This window comes from Chinchilla lanigera, unplaced genomic scaffold (genome assembly GCF_000276665.1).
Source record: "Chinchilla lanigera isolate Chin_1 unplaced genomic scaffold, ChiLan1.0 scaffold00092, whole genome shotgun sequence".
NCBI lineage: Eukaryota > Metazoa > Chordata > Mammalia > Rodentia > Chinchillidae > Chinchilla > Chinchilla lanigera.
This window is the reverse complement of record NW_004955493.1, coordinates 1936987-1957763: the sequence shown is the minus strand read 5'-3', so window position 1 is coordinate 1957763 and position 20777 is coordinate 1936987. Positions and strand designations below refer to the sequence as shown.

General features: G+C 59.2%; 1 protein-coding gene across 1 annotated transcript; it reads right to left on the bottom strand.

Moving 5' to 3' along the window:
* Positions 1 to 1515: 1515 nt before the first annotated feature.
* On the bottom strand, positions 1516 to 20257 carry Scnn1b (sodium channel, non voltage gated 1 beta subunit; the record flags this gene model as incomplete). The annotated part of the gene is given in 11 exon segments (XM_013504885.1): positions 1516 to 2394; positions 2588 to 2725; positions 4268 to 4325; positions 4414 to 4489; positions 5445 to 5562; positions 7938 to 8045; positions 8354 to 8517; positions 10529 to 10632; positions 17938 to 18128; positions 19160 to 19436; positions 19940 to 20257. Coding segments are annotated over 11 exon segments (1926 nt in total). The 3' UTR covers positions 1516 to 2013.
* Between the last annotated feature and the right edge of the window lie 520 nt (positions 20258 to 20777).

The following is a 20777-nucleotide window of genomic DNA, read 5'->3' as shown; positions in this document are numbered from 1 at the left end:
GGGAAAGGCCGTGGTCCTAGCTTTGTTGCTGGCTTAGTCTGCTTGCTGTTGCTATGACTGGAAACCACAGGAAGCATAATTCATTTAGCTCAAAGTTCTGGAGGCCGAAAGTCCAAGACCGAGAGGCTGGGACCTGGTGATGGCCTTTCTGAGGCGTCACGATGTGGTGTGAGACCTCACGTTGCGGGGCTCAGCAGCACACCGCCTCGGGTCTCTTCTTATGAAGCTGCCAGGGCCGCCATCCTCCCTCCCACTGTAATCCCGGTCCCTCCCCAAGGCACGGCCTCCTCACACCACTAACATACAGACGTGGGGGTTAAGTTTCAGGATGAGCTTTGCAGGCCTTCAGATCATGGCAGTCGCAGAGTAGTGGCCTTGGCTACCTCACATCACCTCTCTAAGCCGCCACTTACTCTCCTTACAAAACGAGGTGAGGCTGTTTCTCCCTGGTTATGAGCAGAGAAGGGATGAGACCTGTGAAGCACTTGGCGTGGGCCGAGCACGTGGCAGGCAGGTGGTGCCACAACAGATGGTGGCGGAGTGTGTGACATCTACCACTGCTATTAGTGAAAGTGGTGGTGGTAGTGAAGGCGGTAACAGCCAAGAGCCGACCCGGGCTGGGAAACCCTCCCTGCCCCGCCCCTAGCCACGCTGCCTTGGGCCGGACTGGCACGAGCTCAGCGTCACCGCCGACAGGGCCCACCACGGCCACCTGTGGGAGACCAGCTCGTTTCCTTTCGGGCCAAGCAGATAGCTGGTTTTCAGCAGCTGGCCTGGGCCCTCGCGGGCAGGACTTGAAGCCAGAGCACCTTCAAAACCGGGGTCCTGCTCGGGGCAGCAGGGCGCTGCAGCGCTCTCTGCACTGCTGCCCCTCACTCTTTGGGACCACCTCCCTGTCTCTTGCTGAGGAGCAGGGGTGCTTTACCGTGTTTAGTGACTAAAAACCCAGGACACTCAGCTGAATGTGAATTTCAGAGAAAACAATACATGACTTATTAGTATATTTTGAATGCCGTCTGGATATACTTGTACTGAAACACTGATTTCTTATCTATCTGAAATTCAACATTAACCGAACAGCTTGAATTTTATCCTAAAGTGGCTGCAGGTCTGAGCAGGTAGAGTCAGGTCTGACCAATCTGGGCAGCCTCTCCGGCTGGCGCTGCTGATTGGCTCAGAGAAGGGCATGTGACCCAGGTGGGGACCAATGAGCGTTAGCCTGGGACCTGGCGGTAGCGGACAGGCCACATCATTTAAGCTCCTTAAGGTTATTTTGCTTAAACCACTTTGAGTGTCTCTGTTCTTGCAGCCCAAAGAAGCAGGTTGGGTTGTACTGAAAAAGCCACTAAGCCCCTGCTTCAGAAGCAACTTGAAATGTCCTGTAAAAACCGCAAGAGAGATCTGCCCCTTGGCCTGCCTGAGACCTCTGCTCTCAAGCCAGTGTGAAAATCTTTCCGGCCCCAGACATATGTCAGGATGCTTGACTGCCCAGTCAGACAAAGAACGAAGCTCCACTCCGTGTTCTCTGCTTTTATTTTCCAGAACAAAGCGTGCGTCCCCCAGCAGCGCCCACCTGATGCCCACCCGTTCTCTTCCGTGGTTGCCCTCCCCAGCCCTGTTCCTAGAGGCCAGAGCCCAGTGAGGGAAACACACAGCGTGGCGGTCTGATCTCCCCTGGTACCACGGTGCCTGGCATGGCAGGGAAGTGGGCAGCCACCAGGGGTCTCGGGAGCCGGGATGAGTATATCCCCGGCCAGAAGGCAGGGCAGGCAGGGGGCGGGAACCAGGTGAGAACCCGGGTCCCACGTCCTACACCAGGACTGTGGCCTGCAGAGACACTGGCCTGGGGATGGCCAGTTGCTGATGGCCTTTCATAGAGAAACGTGGGCTCTGACATGGGACACTGAGGCCCTGGCTCTCTCAGTGGGCACCATGGCATGAGGCCTTGGCCGTGGTCTTGACTTCTCAGCTTCAGGTTCCTGAGCTGCCTGGCGCTGGGGGCAAGGATGAGCTCTAGACGGCGTCGCCTTCGCTGTCAGACTCGATGGTGTCCAGGGGCTGCAGGCGCAGGGAGTCATAGTTGGGGGGTGGGGTGCCCGGGATGGGCGGAGTCTGCTCCTCAGGGTAGGCCTCCTCCTGGGGGCTGGGGTTGCCCGTGTCCGGCTGGAAGCCAAAGTTGGTGTGGGCCTCCACCAGCTCGGCCACGGTGGGCGGCGGGCCCGTGTAGGCGGCCTGGGCTCGCTTCTGCCGCAGGCCCTTGAAGAAGGCCACCAGCTTGATGATGGTGATCCACACGAAGTCGATGATGATCTCCCCGAATTCGATGAGGCACAGCACGGAGCCCCCCATCCAGAAGCCGAACTGGCCGCCCAGATTGGACAGGAGCCAGACGATCTGTGGAGGGGGGAAGCTGAGGCGCCGGCCGGGCTGGGAGTGGCACAGTCTCGCCCCTAGCCCTGCCCCAGGGGTCACTGCAGCGGGCTGTGGGTGGGGAGGAGTGGAGGCGACCCTCTCAGCCCGGGAGAGTGACCTGGACCGCTTTAGGGACCTACTTCCTATCCTCAGGGCTGGAGCTTCACACACTCACATTATTGGCTGGGGACTCCTCAATGGTGCGGTAGTTGAATTCTTGGAAGTAGATATTGAGCTTGACAATTCCCTTCCTGCTCAAGGTGATACTGGTGCTGTCGTCTCGCTCCTGAGACAGGACGTGGAAAATCCAGTCCTAGAACCCAAGCAAGTGGCTGAAGAAAATGGCACGTACACCTTCCCTCCCGGTCACGGCCCCCGCTCCCTGGGGGAAAGTAGAGCCCAGCCCAGCACCTCCCTGGAGGACCCCAGGTGGGGACAGGGAGCAAGAGGAGTGCCACAGCGTGGGCTGTGGGCGGGAAGTTTCCACCTCAGGCCCGTGCACGTGCTGTTCCCTGCGCCCAGAACCCTCCCTGCTCTGCCCACAGCACCCAGCCTCTGGGTCTCAGCTTACATGCTGCCTTTGCTGTTTCTTTTTCTTTTTTTTTTTTGTCTTTTTGAGACAGGGTCTCGCTCTGCAGTTCAGGCTGGCCTTGAGCTCACTTTGTAGCCCAGGCTGGTCTCGAACTCACAACAGTCCTCCTGCCTCAGCCTCCCGAGTGCTGGGATTACAGGGGTGCGCCACCATGTCCGGGTCATGCTGCCTTTTCAAGAGGATTTTCCCTGTCCCCAGGAGTGGCTTCCCTTGTTACTCTGTCCCATAATCCTGTCTATTTCCTGCATAACCATGACCACACTTTGAAATTATTTCATTTCTATATGTGTACAAAGGGGCGGTGAAAATGTATGGTGAATGTTTATATTAAAAAATCTGTTATAGTAAGAGGCACATGGCCATTAATGCCCTCAAAACGCTTCCCCTCACTTTGACACTTATCCCACGGTTCTTGCCATTTTCTGAAGCAGTTCTGGAAGTCCTCTGTCCTGAATGGCTCTGAAGGTGTATGGGAAATACAGTGGATTCTGCTGCTGAGTGCCAGCAGCTGGAGGGCAGGCTCCTTGACTCATTGCAGAGTGTCCTCATGCACCTCACTCCCCAGCTCCGGCACCGTTTCACCTCTGGCTCTTCCCCAAAGTCGAAGTGACCATGAAAGGTAAATGTTCTGAAGCAATTCAGGACACTAACGCAGCCCTGACAGTGCGGCTAAAGACACCCACAAGAGAGGACTTTCACAGCTGCTTCAGAAGGTGGCGAGAACAATGGCACACACCTATAATCCCAGTACTCTGGGAGGCTGAGGCAGGAGGATTGCGAGTTCAAGCCCGGCCTGGGCAATTTAGTGAGCCCCTGCTCAGTGCAAAGGTCCTGAGTTCAATCTCCAGTACAAAAATGAACGAACAAATGACGGGATAAGCGTGTTTGAAGTGTGGGGGAATATTCTGAGGGAGATCAACAGCCATGTGCCTTTTTACTGGAATAAATTTTTAAAAAAATTTTTACACATTCACAGTTTTTCGATCACATCGCACATATTGTCCCTCTCCAATTAGCCCTCGAGCTCCTAAGTGCTACGTCTGCCTTGTGCACTGCTGTGTCCCTCACACAGGGCCTGGGGGTGTTAGGTGGACATCAGGGGAAAAGGAGGAAGGGAGGGAGGCAGGGAGGAAGGGAAGTAGAGGGGAGGACGGACGGAGCTGGGAAGAAAGAGGGAGGGAGGAGAGACACGGCCCTCTCCGAGCTCCAGAGTTGTCCTCGGCCCAAAGACAGGGGCCGGGCGCACAGGACTCCACACCTCACCTCAGAGGACTCCGAGGGCCAGTCGGCCATGGAGATGGTCATCTTGTACTGGGTGTCACTGGAGAGAGAAGGCGGCCCCGTTGCTGTCCTGCCACCCTGTCCCCGGCCCCCCCTGCGGTGGCCACGTGCCCCCGCGCCACACTCACTTGCAGGACTCCTTGCACCTGCTGATGCAGGTCTCCCTCTGGGCCACACTCATCCGCAGGTTGAAGTAGCAGTAGGCTGGGCAGGAGAGGGGAACTGGTCGGGACTCGCGGGCGGTCCCAGGGCTCTGCCCCGCCCCCTAAGCTCCGTGGGGGACAGGAGGGGCTCCCCCCAAGCCGTCTGTCATGGAGAATCAAGACTCCCCACCCCAACTGGACCTCCAGCCACTGTGGCCCAGGTCGGCTGGGAGGTGGTCCCGCTCACGGACCCGCCTTGGAGGGTCAGAGCAGCCGGCCCTTTGCGCATCTGCCCCATCCCTGCCTAGCGGGCGAGGTACGGGGCCAGGTACAAAGGGAGGAGCGGCTGGAGCGGGTGGCGTCTTCCCCATCGCCCACGGATTGTGTTGGCTTTAAGATGCAGCAGGACCCTCCACGGTTGCTGACATCCACGGTCGTTTGGACTTTGAGCCCCCCCGGCCCCCACAGCTTGAGCCTCTTGGGACTCCAAGGTTTCCGTGCTTGGAGACCACCATGATGACCGAAGCTTCCATCTCCCCTCCCAGCCCAGCACCCGAAGGGAGACCGATGACCCCACACAGATCCGGACACACACTCTGAGGGTGGGCATGAGGCCTTGTGCACGCATTCACACGTACACACACATGTGCCCGGCCAGGGTGCACAGATGCGCACACACACCCATACTGCAGGCAGGAGCACTTAGATGCAAACACAAACACACCTTCCACACATGCACTTGCAAACGGGCATCTACACGCGTGTGCTCGCAGCAGCCACTCCCCAGGGCTCGTGCTCACGCAGCCAGCTACGTGATGTGCAGACGTGCCCGTGAGGCCGAGCTCCTCGCCACACCTACGTTCTCAGGGCGTCGAGGAGGGGCTAGGAGCCGGGCGCCCGCAGACAAGCCCAGGAAGTCACAGTGGATGGCGCGGGGGATGCCCCTGGGCTCTCCTCCTGCCCCGTGGTCCAAGCCTGCACAGGCACGGACCCCAGCTGGCAGGAGCCCCACTCACCCCAGTCGGGGAAGTCCTGGTTGTTGCAGTATCTCTCCCCCGGGGGAAGTGGGTACAAGTAGTGGCCGCAGCTGCAGTTGCGGATCATATGCTCTTGGAAGCAGGAGTGGAGACAGGCCTGGGGGTGGCAGAGAGAACACAGACACGGCCGGTGCGGTTCCCGTGCCAGCTCAGGAGGAAGGACCCCCCAGAAGCCAACACCCAGGCCAAGGGAGCTGGCGCTGCAGAGAGGCGTCCCTTTGGGCAAGAGGCCAAGGTGAGATGACCAAACCGTAGCCACGGACCACGCTTTCAGGCTGCGGCTGTCCTTCTCTGCTGCACCAGACAGCGGGTCCTGGGCCCCGCAGAGGGACCCCAGCAGCCCAGGCCTCCCCTCCAGAACTGGGGTCCCCAGGTGACATGGCAGGGGTGGATGGCCCCGAAAGGTAAATCTAATGCTTAGAGAGCTCCGTTTGCAGGGTGTCCGCGCTCTCCCGAGCTTTCTCTGTACAGGGACCCCGGGGGTGGCGGCCTGAGCTCTTCCTCCCGGAGGGACATCCAGGCACAGAGGGGCAGGCTGGGCTTGCTGGTACCGCTGGGGGATGGTGGCGGAGGAAAGGACCAGACTGCTGGAACACAGCATGTCCCTTGTTTGGGAGAGGGAGGAGGAGGACACGGCCCCCACCCCGTGACCGACGTGAGGTCTCCACTCACCAGGCCCAACATACTGGGCTTCTGGGTAACTGTGCCCCGCTTTCAGTCCACTCAGGGACCAACTACGCGCCCTGGGCAAGTTATTACCGTCGCAGCCTCAGTTTACTCGTGGTGAGCCGAGGCGCCCCTCACACCCGCCTCCGGAGGCTGGACGACTCGGAGCGTCAGGGGCTCGGGAAGCAGCCGTTAGTCACGTCGCTTCACCTGTCCCGGGGCCCCAAGCCCTGACTAGGGGGTTCCCAGCTCCAGCCTTCGCCGCTCTTCTCCTCTCGGCCTGGCCCCTACCCCCGCCCCAGGCTCCCAGAGCCTCCTCTCCAGCGCCTCCTGCTGGCTCCTTCCCAGACTGAGGCGCCTGCCCTTCCCTTCTCCCTGAGGGTCTGTGGGCCCCCGTGGGCAGGAGACGGGGACAGCGGGCAGACTGAACGGCGTGCAGGAGCCGGACCGGGGTCAGAGTAGGCGTGCTGGCTGGGGCAAGTGCCTCCCACACCTCCAGACCCCCTCGGCCCATCCGGGAAGCAGGCGTCATCCCCAGCCCTGCGACGCTGGCGGGGGTGGCCCAGGCTGCCCCGGGAGGCCAGGGCCGCGGCCGAGCTTCTGACAGGGCCCGGTCATTGCTGCTGCCTCTGCAGAGCCAGGAGCTGAGGTTTTCCGGGGATAAAACGCCCCGGCTGGGGCCTCGTCCACGCTTCCCATCTCCCTGTGCCCGCAGAGGCGTGGCAGGTCCCAGAGCCCTCCACCGCAAGAAGGCCCCCGAGACGGGCGGGGGGCAGACCGGCCAGGCAGGGCCGGGTGGGCCAGCTGGACGGGTGGGCAGGTGCCAAGGGGGTCAGTTTCCTGTGGCCGAGGCACAAAGGGACACCGTGCCAAGTGCCGGCACCAGGCTGCCTCCGGCCTGCTTGTTTTCTTGTCTGCCATGCAGCGTGTGCTGGGGGAAGCGTACGGGCAAGTGGTCCCTTCTGCTGTCTGCGGAAAGATCCGCTCTGCCTCTCCTAATGAGGCTGGGCTTGGGGTGGACAGTCCTGGGCTGGGCCTGATGGTCAGGGCGGGAGGGAGGCCTCCAGCTGCAGCCAGGGAGACCGAGAGGAGGTGTGGAAGGGGCCTTCCCAGGAAACGGATGAGGCGCTTAGGCTGGGCTCTGCCGAGCAGTTTCCTCACTCCTAAAGCGGTAATGGGAACAGCACCAACACCCGGGGGTGGCTACGAGGACCAAGTGCTGTAACACGTGGAATGCCTGCCGCGCGCCACAAGCCCGCTCTGATCAGTATCCGCCATTGTTAGTATGTTATTTCTTCGCAAGGGGGTAAGTTACTTCTTAACCTGTGCAAGCGTGTAGCACGGGATCCCACACCCCCGAGAGCTCCAGTGTCAGCTGTTATTTCTGTTTCCCTCTGGGGAGACTCCAGGGCGAGATCCCACATAACCCTGGGTGTCCCCAAAGCCCCGTCTGCCCAGGTGGGAATGAGAGGGGGCCAGCCCTAGGCCTGGGAGAGAACCTGGGAGCTGCACCGGTTCTGCAGGGCTGGGTACGCTGTGGCCCCTAGAAAAATCCAGCAGACCCCCCACAAAGGGGAAGGGGGACCAGAGATTGAGGGAGGGCAAAGGGTAGTAAAAAGCCCACTAAGATGTGTTACACACGTGTACCAACCCCAAGGCGTGTAACCAGCACGTCGGGCAAACGTGCGCCCATGAGTGTTTGAAAGCCCCGCAGAGCCGGCCTTGCCGGGCCAGCTCTCCCGGAGACCTGCGGCGTGCCGGGTACCGGGGCCAAGAGGACAGGGAAGGGGCGCGCGGCCTGCCCACCTGGATGGAGTAGGTGGTGTTGTAAGTGCTGTAGAGGTTTCTGACGGCCACGTCGGAGCCGTTCATGGTGCACAAGCTGTAGGGCTCGCCCATGCGCTGCAGCTTGTCCTGTGTAGAGAGGTTACTCATGGGGACCCCGGCCACCCCTGAGAGCCTCTCTGTGCCTTGTTCCCACCAAACGCTGGGAACACGGGTACCGGAGGGGGTGCTGAGCAAGGTGCCTGAGGGCGCAGCTTGCCCTGCGGGTTTGGGAAATCGCACCCAGCTTGGCTTCCGCCCAGGCAGAGGCAGAAGGGGCAGGGAAGGGCAGTGTGTGTGTGTGTGTGGGGGGGGCTGGGTCCCTTCTTTTCCAAGCTGTAAGAGCCCTCCCTGGGGCAGACGGGCTCCCACCCCGGCCCCCTGGGCTCCAGCTGTACCACCAGCACCCCGATGGACGTCTCTGTGCCCGACATGGCATAGATGCCCTCCTCTTTGATGAAGGGGTACGTCCTCTGCCCGTGAAGCACCAGCCGGGCCCCCGCCGTGGACGTGAGGAAGGGGACGTAGTCCTCCTGGTCTATGTCCAGGATCAGCTTTAGCCCTGCAGGGAGGGTGGGGTGAGGGCGTCTGAGGTAGAGGGAGACCTGCCACCCACTGGACGAGCTCATCCCAGCCCGGGGGGCCCCCGGGACCCGCCCCGGAAGCTACACCGGTGTGCGAAAACACGACCTCAGACACTTTCTGCCTGTGGTACAGCCCCACATATCTTCCCTGGGCTCTTTTCGCCCCAGCCCGAATAATCTCTTCTGTGCAGCAGGTCTCGGAGGTGCCGCAGGCCCCCCACTCCTTCCAGGCCGCCGGTGTCCCCACGCTGTCCCTTCCTGCTGCCGGGTCGCCGCATGCTGATCCCTGCTCTGGAAGGCTGTCCCAGCCTCCGCCTCCGCCTGGGACTCCTGCTTCCCCTCCTGCTCTCTGACCCGAGTCACCTCCTCCAGAAGCTTCCTGGCTGGCTGTGCTGGGTCCCTGCTAAGCCCTCCCCTCGCGCTGGGGCTTTCTTTCCCGGTCCCGCCTCACGTGTGTGATTCTTCCCTTATGGTCTGTCTTCCCCACTCAGCTGCCCTTGAGGAACCAGACCCAATATTCTATGTGCCAGCCCCGAGCCAGACGGAGTTGGAGCTGGGTCCCACGGCTTAGGGCAATCAGGCTGAGGTGTACTGCTGAGTGCCGCATGACGTACTTTCTTTTTGTTTCTTTTTTTGTCTTTTTGAGACTTCAGTTCAGGCTGGCCCTGAGCTCACTTTGTAGTGCCGACTGGTCTCGAACTCGCAGTGATCCTCCTGCCTCAGCCTCCCCAGTGCTGGGATTACAGGCGTGCGCCACCACGCCCGGCACATGATGTACTTTCTTATCCATGATCTCACTGCATGCTCACAGAGCCCCATGAGATAAGTACTGTTGCTGCCCCCATTTTGCGGATGAGGACACTGAGGCATGGTGTGGCCGCTCGGGGGAGGAGGAGGCAGCTGGCTCCTCAGTGTAATTCTGAGCCTCTGTAAAGTGATGCTCTGGCTCCTTTGTGTCAGTGTTTCCAGGGACAAGGGCGAGGTGAAGGGGTCAGCCCACTGTCCCCCTACTGGCCAGGAGCCCTGCGGGTCACTGCAGGAGAACCCACCCTTGGTGGCTGCGGAGGTCACAGCGGGAGGGGTGGGAGGAGAGGTTCACCAAACCTGTGTCAGGCTCACAGGCCCCAAAGCCGCTCCCAGCAGGAGCTCACTGCCTTCCCCCAGGGCACAGGCTATCGCGGGCCTTGACGGAAGGACGACTGCCGCGAGCCGGTCCCCCTCTCCTTGCTGCCCTTCACTCCCTGGCCCCCGTCTGTCTGTGGTTCTCTCTCCTCCCTGCATAAGCTGGGTGTGGCGGCGCACTCCAGGAGGCTGAGGCAGGAGGCTCACAGCTTGGAGCCCAGCCTGGGGAATTTCATGACCCAGCAAGATGCCGTCACAAAATAAAAACACACAGAGCTGGGGATGTGACTCAGTGTGAGGTCCTGAGCTGACCCCGAGTCCTGCCGAAAACAAAACTACAGAGCTAGACAGCAGGGAGGCCAAGGTCAGCGCGGAAGTAAGGGTGACCTTGGCCCCGATGGCCTGCGTGCACGGAGCCCCCTCCCGGGCGCGGGGCAGCGGCTTGCTCCCGTGAGCTCACAGTGGTTCACTCTGCGCTCCCGCACCTCGTCTCTGAAGGGGAAACTGAGGCCTTGAGGAGTGAGGTCGTGAGCTCAGTCACCCCGCAAGCCGGCGGTGGAGCCGGGACGGGACCCAGGCTCGGGAGCCTGCGCCAGAGCCACAACTAAGGCGCTTGGGAGCCCTCGCGATGCTCACGGGGGCGGCTCCCGCCTGCCGTCCTGTCTGAGCACCGCGGGGGGGAGGCAGGGCTGGCAAAGCGCGCTCGCTCGCTGGGGGCGGGCAGCAGGGGCTCAGCCCTGGCCATCCCCGCCGGGCCCGCCTCGGACCTGCTCTCTGCCTCACTCCCGCAGCAGCGCGTCTTCCAGGCCCCCGCGGTCGGGGGTTTAAAGCCTCCTGGCTCTGGCCGCCGGACAAACCCACACTCACCGAATTCTGCCCCCGGGTTGGCGGAGGGGAGCACCTTCTCCTTCATGCCCCAGTTAAAGACGTAGCAGTTGCCGTAGTCAGGGTAGAAGATGGGCGTGAAGTTCCTAAAAGAGACACCGCGGCGTGAGGGCAGGGCACACCGGCCAGCGCCTCCTGCAGGCCTCCCCGGGGCTCCTGCTGTCCACAGGGAGGCGGGCATCCGCTGCCTGCCCGCCACGCACTGCCCGGAGGGGCCCAGGCAGGCAGAGCGGGCACCAGGTCACGAGGCCCACCCCGCCGCGGGGGCCAGAAAGACACAGCCTCGCCTCGGTTGAGCCATGAGTTCTGTTTCTTTGTTTGTCTTCTGTCTTTATGAGGCAGGGTCTCACTCTGCAGTGCAGGCTGGCCTTGAGCTCACTCTGTAGCCCAGGCTGGTCTCGGACTCGAGGCGATCCTCCTGCCTCAGCTGTGAATGATGAAAGAGAACTTTCCAGACACCTGCATCTGTCGCCCAGACATCTACAAAAACATGCGTCCAGCCTAACCGCGGGATCCTGTCCACGTGACCTTATTTGGAGAAAGGGCCTTCACAGATACGACCAAGGACAGTAGACGGGATGGACTCAGATCACCCAGGTGGGCCCTACGTCCAAAGCTAATGTCCTGATGCAGGCAGAGGAGGGGAAGCCACGGCTGTGGAGAAGTCATGTAAAGGTGGCGGGAGAACGCTGCCGGCCCGAGAAAGCCTGGGCCACGACCCTCCGCGGCGGGAGCGCGGCTTTGCCCCAGAGCCTCCGGCCAACGGCTGGCTTTCTGTGGGTCCGAGAGCTCCCCACTGAGATAAACGCCTGCTGTTTTCAACCACCTGGGGCAGGAATCCCCATGCCAACCGCAGGACCCCAAACAGACCACACACAAGTCTGGAAAGTGGCACCAGACGGGAACTGCTCGAGGAGCGGCTGGGACCCAGAGAGGTGGGCAGGGCCGCCCTGGGGACGAGGAGAGGACGCAGACAGTCAGAGGGGAGCGGATGGAGCAGAGGTCAGAGACCTGCAGGGGAGCCAGGCCGGGGGAGCAGAGGAGGCCCGTCCAAGTCCTTCCGGGTCACGGAAGCGTTTCCTAAGAGTCCAAGAGCAAATGTTCCAACAGGATGCTCAGTGGGGTTGTAGCAACATAGTAGTTTCCAAGACTTCAGCAAAAACAAACAAATCGAAAGGTCCGCGGGTGTCGCTCAGTAGCAAAGCACGGGCTTAGCATCTCACAGCCCTGGATTCAATCTCCAGCGCCAAAAAATTAAAAACAAAGCAAAATGCTTTGTCTCACGTACGAAACATTTCCAGTGTAAAAAAGCAGAGGAGGAAGCCCCTACCAGCACTGCCGGTATCGTTCCAACTCACTGCACGGCTGACCAGTTGTGTTTTATCACTATCTTCCACCGACTCCCCACCATAGTTTTTTTTTTTGTCTTTTTAAGACAGAGTCTCGCTATGCAGTTCAGGCTGGCCTTGAGCTCACTTTGTAGCCCAGGCTGGCCTCGAACTCATGGCAGTCCTCCTGCCTCAGCCTCCTGAGTGCTGGGATTACAGGCGTGCACCACCAAGCCCAGCATCCTCCCATAGATTTTTTGAAGCAGATCTCAGATATCATTTTTTTTTCTTTTGGTGGTAGTGGTACTGGGAATCGAACTCAGGGCCTTCACACTGAGCTACAAACTCCACCCATTTTTAAAATTTTTACTGTGAGATAGGGTCTTGCCAAGTCACTAAGTTGCCCAGGCTGGGTCCAAATTGTGATTCCCCTGCCTCAGCCTCCCAGAGGGCTTGAATTATACCATTACACCTAGCTTTAAAAAGAATATTTGTTTTGATAGGGATTTCCATGTGTATTTCTGAAAGAACTCTTAAAAATAATATTATTACCAAGTTTAAAATAATAAAATTTCTTGGTACTATTACACGTTCAGGTCAAATTTCCAGTTGTCTTATAAATACCAATTTTGTTTTTATACTTTAATGGTTTAAATTGATCCCCAAATAATTTTCACATAGAATTGGTTGATCTGCCTTTAAAATTTCTCTTAATCTATGGCTTCCTCCATCTGATTGTTTTCATGCAACATAGCTGTTATCAAGAGTTCCAGGGCCAAGTGCAGTGTCACATGTCTGCAATTCTAGCAATCTAGGAGGCTGAGGCAGGAGGATTGCAAGTTCAAGTCCAGCTGAGGCAACTGAGGGACTTTTTGAGACCCTGTATAAAATAGAGAGTCCTGGTTTGTTTCAGGTAACGTCTGAAGAGGAATGTGTCACTGAAGAAGAGGCCCCGTCCAAAAAGTCAGAGAGAAGAGATTAAACTCCCTACTGTTAGGAAATACCAGAGACAGAATGCTTTCTTGCTGTTAAAAGATACCACAGCAGCTGGGAGACAGCTCAGCCGCACAGCGCCTGCCTGGCAAGCGCAAGGCTGTGAGTTCGATTCCCGGTACCAAAAAAAAAAGAAAGATACCACAGCCAATCAGAAAAACCCAGACTGTGGGGGGGACTTGACAGGATAAAGAATCATTCGTCTTCAACAAATAAATTGTAAGAGAGAGAACAGGAGACAATTTATGGATTAATAGAAAATTAGAAGACGAGTTAAAATCAGTGTTTGAGAGACACAAATATCAAGCGTTCTCACTCATTCGTGGACGCTGACGAGGGTGCGCACATCAAAGTGGAGAGTGGAATACCGGGGACCAGAGGCTGGGAGGTGGGGAGGGGAGGGCTGGGGCTGCAGGACAGGCTCCAAACCACAGTCCCACAGGAGGAGCAAGCGCTAGTCCCCACCGCACAGTAACTGCAGTCCACATCCTCCGCTAAAAGTCTACACGGAAGCCAGGCACGGTGGTGCGTTCCGTAATCCCAGCACTCGGGGGGCAGGCGGGTCCCTGAGAGCTCAAGGCCAGCCTGAACCACACGGTGAGACCTGCCTCAAAAACCACGAAAAACCCACAAAACCAGAAGGGAGAAGTTCGAATCTTCCCTACACAGCAATAGAAATGTTTAAGGAGAGACAAATGTTAATGACCCTGATGTGATCTTATGCATAGTAGACATGTATGGAGTACTCACGCCATACTCCATAAATATGCATGTTATACATCAAAATGATTAATTGGTAAAACATTATAATGTGTAGCTGGCGGTGGTGGTGCACACCTGTAATCCCAGCACTCGGGAGGCTGAGGCAGGAGGACCATTGTGAGTTTGAGGCCAGCCTGGGCTACAAAGTGAGCTCAAGGCCAGCCTGAGCTGCATAGTGAGACCCTGTCTCAAAAAGACCCAAAAATAAAAACAAATAAAAAAATAAAAAACAACAGCAATGAGTACCTCACATGCTACACAAAAAAAATCTTATGAGCAGCTCTATATTCTGCTACTGACATTCATTGTGGAACTTCTGTGGGCCAGGCGCGGGTTGAAAATTTTTGCATATATTATCTCACCTCACCCTCAGAAGAACCCTGTGGGGTCAGGCGTTAGTTCCCCCATTTTCAGATAAGGCAGCCTCTGCTCTACCTTTCACCTCAGCCGTCTCAGGGAGGCGGTTGGTGCCGGCCGGGCAGAGCAACCCGGCGGCCAGCACGGCCACGTGTGATGGCTTCCAGCTGCTTCCCCAGCCTCCGGGCCTGGGCTTCCTCAACGGTGCCAGGACAATGAGAAAGAAGCCCCGTTTTCTGGTCCAGCAAGCGCTCCCTGAGTGGGTGCTCCCCCACGTGACTCCAGCCTGCCCTCCCTCCCTTCCTGCCGTGCGCAGGCTCCCAGCCGTCCTGCCTGGAGCCCCGCAGAAGCCTCCGCCTCCGCCCTTGCTCCTCCACTGTGCCCCGTGGCCCTGCAGTCGGGCCAGCGTGGACGCGTGGATCAGACGGGGCACACCAGCTCAGGCCCCTCCAGACGCCCCTGGCTGTGCTCGCAGAATGAGACGCAGCTCACTCCAGGTGTTCCAGACGCAAGCCCTTAGCACCTGCTGCTGCTTGGGCCTCAAACTGTCTCTCGGCAGCCCTCCGAAGGGCCAGCTTCCCCCGGCTCTGCAGAGCTCATCTGCTCTGAGGCCCCTGGGGACCTCCTCCGCTCACAGAGTGACACATGCCAACTCTTGGTTAAGAGAACTTCATGAGGGGCCGGGGATATAGCTCAGCGGCGCAGCACCTGCTTGGCAAGCGCAAGGTCGTGAGTTTGATTCCCGGTACCAAAGAAAAGGAAATAAAGAATATAGCAGCAAAGTGGGTGGGAAGGCTCAGGGTATGAGACGCAGACTCATTCTTGCCAGGCGTGGTGGCGCACGCCTGTAATCCCAGCACTCAGGAGGCTGAGGCAGGAGGATCTTTGGGAGTTTGAGACCAGCCTGGGCTACAAAGTGAGCTCAAGGCCAGCTTGAACTGCATAGGAAGACCCCGTCTCAAAAAAAAGACAAAAAAAAAGAGAGAGAGAGAGAACTTCATGACCAAGCGTTAGTAAGAGAGTTCCCTCCCCAGCCACTCTCGCAGTTTATTCCCTTTATCGCATGCATCAGAGGGTGAAGTCGGCTTGCTTTAGTCGCTTGTTTATTAGCTGCCCCCTGCTGGTGTGGGCTGCGGGCCATGGGACCTTGCCCTTGGAGGAGGACAGCTCGGGGTTTAGAGTACAGGGCTGGGGGCGGGCCTGCCCCAAGTTTAACACCGGCTTTGCCATTTCCTAGCTGGCAAGCCCGGGGGCACCCTGTCACTTCTCCCGCCTCACTTTCTCCATCGGTCATGATAACCCCGGGCATCGCGCAGCCCGCCCTGGGCCCGCGGGGAGGGTGAGATGCCGTGCATGCTGTGACAGCCAAAGAATCCTGGTGCTGACCGCTCACCTCCCTGTTTCCAGGGCTTGGCACACGGCACATAGACACTCAGTAAATATTTGTTGAATAAACTATAACCTGCGATAAAGACATCGCAGAGATAAGCAGGGAGGGGCGCTACCGGGCCCTGCGAGGGTGGGAAGCGGGGAGGGAAGGTTTCTGGGGCGGGGTGAGGCCGGAGCAGGGCTTCAAGGGTGAGCAACAGGCCGTGAAGCCTAGAGGGCGGGGGCAGGGGGCGCTCGGGCGGGCGCAGCCAGGCAAAGGGCCGAGGGCAGGACGGCTGTGGGCAGCACGTCGAGTCTCCATACCGCGCAGGATGAGGGCTGTGGCCACAGGCGGAGAACACGGCAGGGCAAACCAGCTGAAGCAGGCACCACGCTGAAGCAGGGACCTCGCCCGGGCTCTGGGGACACAGTGTTCCCAAGAACTGTCTTGGGCAGACGTGGCCGGAGCAGGAGACGGTGAGGGTGCGGCCAGGTCCCCTCGGGCCAGGCTGTGGGCCCGCTGTTTGCTTGGGGTCATGCTTTCGACCCAGGGAGGCTGTGCCCAGTCTGGCTGCCTCTGCTTCCAGGGCCAGGATCCCCTCTCTCGGGACAGGGTCTAGGAATTCGGGCAGAGGCCAGCAAGGCCCAGGAGATATCAGGGCCACTGTGCAGGCTGAGGAGGCTGAGGCAGGAGGACCATTCGAGACCAGGCCGGGCAACGTAGGTAGAGATTCTAACCGCCCCCGAGCCGTTAAAAGAAAAGAAGACTGGAAAACGGAGGAAGCTGGAGGAAGCAGTGGAACAGCAGCCTGTGTGGCCCAGAAGTCAGGGAAACCCTCCCAGCGCAGCCGGCAGCAGTCACAGTAACAATGACGACAAAGCTCACGTGTTCGGAGCCTGTGCTCTAAGTACCATCCTCCAGCACAAGGGCGCACGGCCCCTTGGAGAAGCGGCTGACTACACTCACGGGCCAAGGGGGGAGGAATGCGCTGTGCTGCTGCTGTAGCTAATAATAATAACAATAATAATAATAATAATAATAATGATAATAGGTTCCTTTAAGGGAGAAGTCTGGTGAACCAAGCAGGGCAGGCGCACACGCGGGGTGACGTCACAGGCCGCCGGGGTGACGTCATGAAGAGGCTGCTCACCTCCCCCAGGGTGTTCGTCCCCTGACCCCGGAACTCCAGTGAAGGGAAAGGAATCGGCCAAACGCAGGGCTTTCTACAAAAAGCCGGCAATGCCCCGGAGCCGTCAAGGTCACTGAGAACAAGGACGCTGAGAAACTGCCCCGGCCCTCACGATAGTTAAACGCGACACGGTCTCCAGGACGGAATCCCAGGGCTCAGAAATCACGGGGAAAAACTGATCACATCTGAAAGAAGCATCTCATTTCCGCCCGTCACACGCCGACCTCACCGTCTTAGGTTTTTTGCGTTTTTTTGAGACAGGGTCTCGCTATGCAGTTCAGGCTGGCCTTGGACTCACTATGTCAGCCAGGTTGGCCTTGAGCTCACAGCAGTCCTCCTGCCTCAGCCTCCTGAGTCGTGGGATTACAGGTGTGCGCCACCGCGCCCGGGTACCACCTTACTTTTCACCGAGCACCATGCTGAGGTCAGAGGACAGAGGGAAACCAGGCAAGAGGCCCAGGGGAGCTCTGTACTGTCTTTGCAGCTTCCCTGTAAATCTAAGGGGAGTCCACAGTAAACAGCTATTGTAAACAATGTTCTCATAGCAGGCTGCGCTGCTGCTCACCTGTAGTCTGTGTGCGCTCCAAAGGGGGGGTCATACTTTCCTACTAAGCAGGTATGGTGTCCATGGGGGGTGGGCGCAGGCAGAGAGACACGGTCCTGCGCTGTGTCCGAGGCTGACTCGGGAAGGCAAGGGAGCGCTCAAGAGGCCAGCTGAGGCTCCTGTGCCCGGGAGGCTGGCTTCACACCACCAGGCTGGCTCAGAAGGCGTGGGGTGCCGGAGACGATGACTGACCTCGCTTGCTTGCTTCTCCTTTCTTTCTTTTCCTCCCTCCCTCCCTCCCTTCCTTCCCTCCTTTCCCCGTGTACTGGGGACTGAACCCAGGGCCTTCACACTGAGCTGCATCCCCAGCCCCTTTCTCATGTCTTATTTGAGACCGTGTCTCACTAAGTCAAAGTTGCCCAGGCTGGACTTGAAGCTGTGACCCTCCTCCCTCAGCCTCCCAGAGTGGAGTCCCTGTTCCAGAGAAGAGAAAACCGGGGGTGTCCGAAGCTGGGGTGCCCGCCACGACTTCCTGTCGGGTTCCACAGCGCCCTAAGAGGCTGAGTGTTTCCGGCTTACGGCCCCCAGCTGCCCCTTCTGCCCCGAGAGGGGGAAGTTAGAGACCCATGCGCGGGCGGCTCCCAGCCAGGGCGGGGTAGGGACCCCGTTTCAAGGGAGGGCACCAGCTCATCCTGCCCAGGCGGCCACGCCTCGGCTTCCCCAGGGCCCACAGCCCGCTTAGCCTTCCCTCGTCCTGGTCCTGCGCCCCTCCGTCCAGCGTCCCACGGCGCAGAGCTGAGCGGCCGTGCTGGGCGGGCGGGCAGGCGGCGCGGTGGACGGGGCGCTCACCGGTAGCTGCAGGGCTCCGTCCCAAAGAGGCAGGCCAGGATCATGTGCTCGGCCTGGTAGCCCATCCGCGCCAGCTCCCGGCGCGGCACCTGCGCGAAGATGTTGGTGGCCTGCAGCCCGTACCACTCGGTCACAGCCCGCGCGGTGCTGGTGAAGTTCCGGAAGGTGCACACGGTCCCGTTGCGGCTGCACTGCGGAGCAAGGGGGTTGCGGTGGGCCCGGGGCGAGCGCAGCCCGCACCCTGCAGAGGCCCCAGCAGCGCCGGGCTGGTCCTCGGTCCGCTGCCCCGAGGCTGCACCCCTGCGTCGGGAACGCGGTCGTACCGCACCCACCCATGCTCGCAGGGAAGGCAGCAGGGCACCGCCGGTGCCGGAAAGGGCTCGGAGCGCCCCTGCGGGCCCGCGGGCGTGTGAGTGAGCAACGCAGGCTGGGGGCTGTGTGGCTCCAGCCTGGTCCGCGTCTCAGCTGATCCTGAGTCACCAAAGAACCTGCCGGCCCTGCCGGGTCCTGGGCCCCTGCCCCGAGCTGCCTCCTCAAACGCCAGGAGCAGCGCTCAGGGATTTGCGCGGTGCAGAGCACCCTTGGGGCCCCGGGACCCTGACAGGCCTGAGTGGCACTCGAAGCCTCCAGGAGCTGATGGCGTCTCAGCTACCCCGGGAAGAGCAGCTGTTTCCTGGGGCCCAACTCTGCTGCCCAGCTGTGGCTTTTCACTCGCCCAGCGCTGATGGCTTGTGGCAGTGAGACCTGGGTCCTTCTCAGGGAACCATGCCCCCACCACTGCGCTCCCACAGAGGCGGACATCACCCCCACTTTGCTGAAGCTATTGAGAAATAGGAGCTCTTCGGGCAGACTGCAGAGCTGGTGAGGTGCAAGGGCCCTTTCTGTAGAGAAAGCCTGCCCGAGAGTAACATCAATGGAGATGAAGGGAGAGAGTCCTGATAACAACGTCTGAGCACCTGGAGCCAGCCATACCTGAACCCAACTCATCTCTGGACTTCTCAGCTATATGAGCCAAAAAATTCTCTATTTTGCATTAGTGAATCTAAGCGGGATCAGCTGCATCAAAAAGAGTCTTGACTAACAAGCTAGCTATTTCCATTTCTGTACAAACTTCGTGAATATAAAACAGAAAATGAACACTGGCTTCCCCCAGAAAGATCCACGTTACTGAAGAGAACAGCCTCCCATCTGCCCGGCTGGGTAGGGCCCGCGGCTTGCTCACCAGTCTCATGGCCAATTTGTAGCCCTGGGCACCGCCGGTCCTTCCTGGTGGCACACTGCTGCCCGCTGAGGCATTGCGGTTATCCCCAAAGAGGTCCAGGACCGCGGGGCGGTGGGGGTCCCGCTCGTTGATAAGCACCAGGGGCGCGTGGTCCCACAGGCTGAAGTTCAGAGCACTGGTGGCGCTGGCGTTGCTGAGCTCAGGGGCGAGGATCCTCTCCAGGACCGCCTTCATCAGCTCGTCCAGGTCCTTCAGCAGAGGCTTGGCTTTGGAATACCTGGGTGGGGAGAGGTGGGGGAGGTGGAGGGGGGCAGCTGCAGGCAGCACACCTAGAATCTGGCTTTCTCCTGTCTTCCAGTGCGGCTGTCACCAGGCATAGGAAGGTGCCTTGCACACACTTCTACCACTCAAATGTTTTTTTCAATTTATTTATTTATTTTTGTCTTTTTGAGACAGGGTCTTGCTCTTCCGTTCAGGCTGGCCTTGAGCTTACTGTGTAAGCCCGGGCTGGTCTCGAACTTACAAAGATCCTCCTGCCTCAGCCTCCCGACTGCTGGGATTACAGGCGTGCGCCACCACTCCTGACTCTTTAAATCTAAAAAGTTTATGAGTTTTGAATCTCACTTGCTGCAAGAGGCGGAACTCAAAGATGGAGGGAGAGAAGGAGAAAGGGAAAGAAGAGGAGAAAAGGAACAGGGAGAGAAGAGAAAGGTCAAGTAAGGGCGGAAGGACCGGTGGGGTGGGAGGAAGGGCGGGCCGCGGGCTCCAGGTACCACCTACTGGAAGGGGCTGGCGTTGCAGATGGTGACTGCCGGGAAGTCCATGGTCTTGAAGCCGAGGGAGAGCGAGACGCTGACGTCCCCGCTCAGGTAGGTCTTGATGAAGACCCCCCACTGCCAGCACACGAGCGAGGCGAAGAGCAGCGTGATCAGGAACCACATGGCCTTCTTCTTGGGGCCCTCGCAGATGATGCGCTTGGGGCCGTGTGTGTTGGTGTTGTTGCAGTACCACACCAGCAGCTCCTTGTACGTGTAGCCCGGGCCCTTCTGCAGCCGGTGCAGGCCCTTCAGCAGGTACTTCCTCAGATGCATGGTGGCCCTGCGACACCGGGAAGCGGTGTGGGACGGGACGTCCCAGGCACGGCCAGAGGCCCGGCCATACCCCGCCCGCCTCCTTCCCGCCCTCCCTCCCGCCTCCCTCCTCCCCCGTCGGTCCATCCGCCCGCAGCCCTGAAGCATTTACCCAGCGCCTGTCGCATGCCAGGCGCTAGCGGTCCCTGGAGACACACTGATCAGTACAACAGAGAGGTCTCCTGCCCTCCGGGGATTCAGGACGTCGTGCACAAGTTACTAAATTCTCCGGACCTTGAGGTTGCTATGTGTGAAGTGCAGATAATCAGATCTGTGTGTGTGTGTGTGTGTGTGTGTGTGTGTGTGTGTGTGTGTGTGTGTTTGTTAAGCTCACTCTGAGATTCAACCAAGAGTTACAGACTTTTTATTCTTATACTTCTTTTCTACTTTGAGACGGTTCTTGCTAAATCACCAGGTTGCCCAGGCTGGGCTCAAATTTGTCATCCTCCTGCCTCAGCCTCTCAGAGTGCTGGGATTGCAGGTGTCCA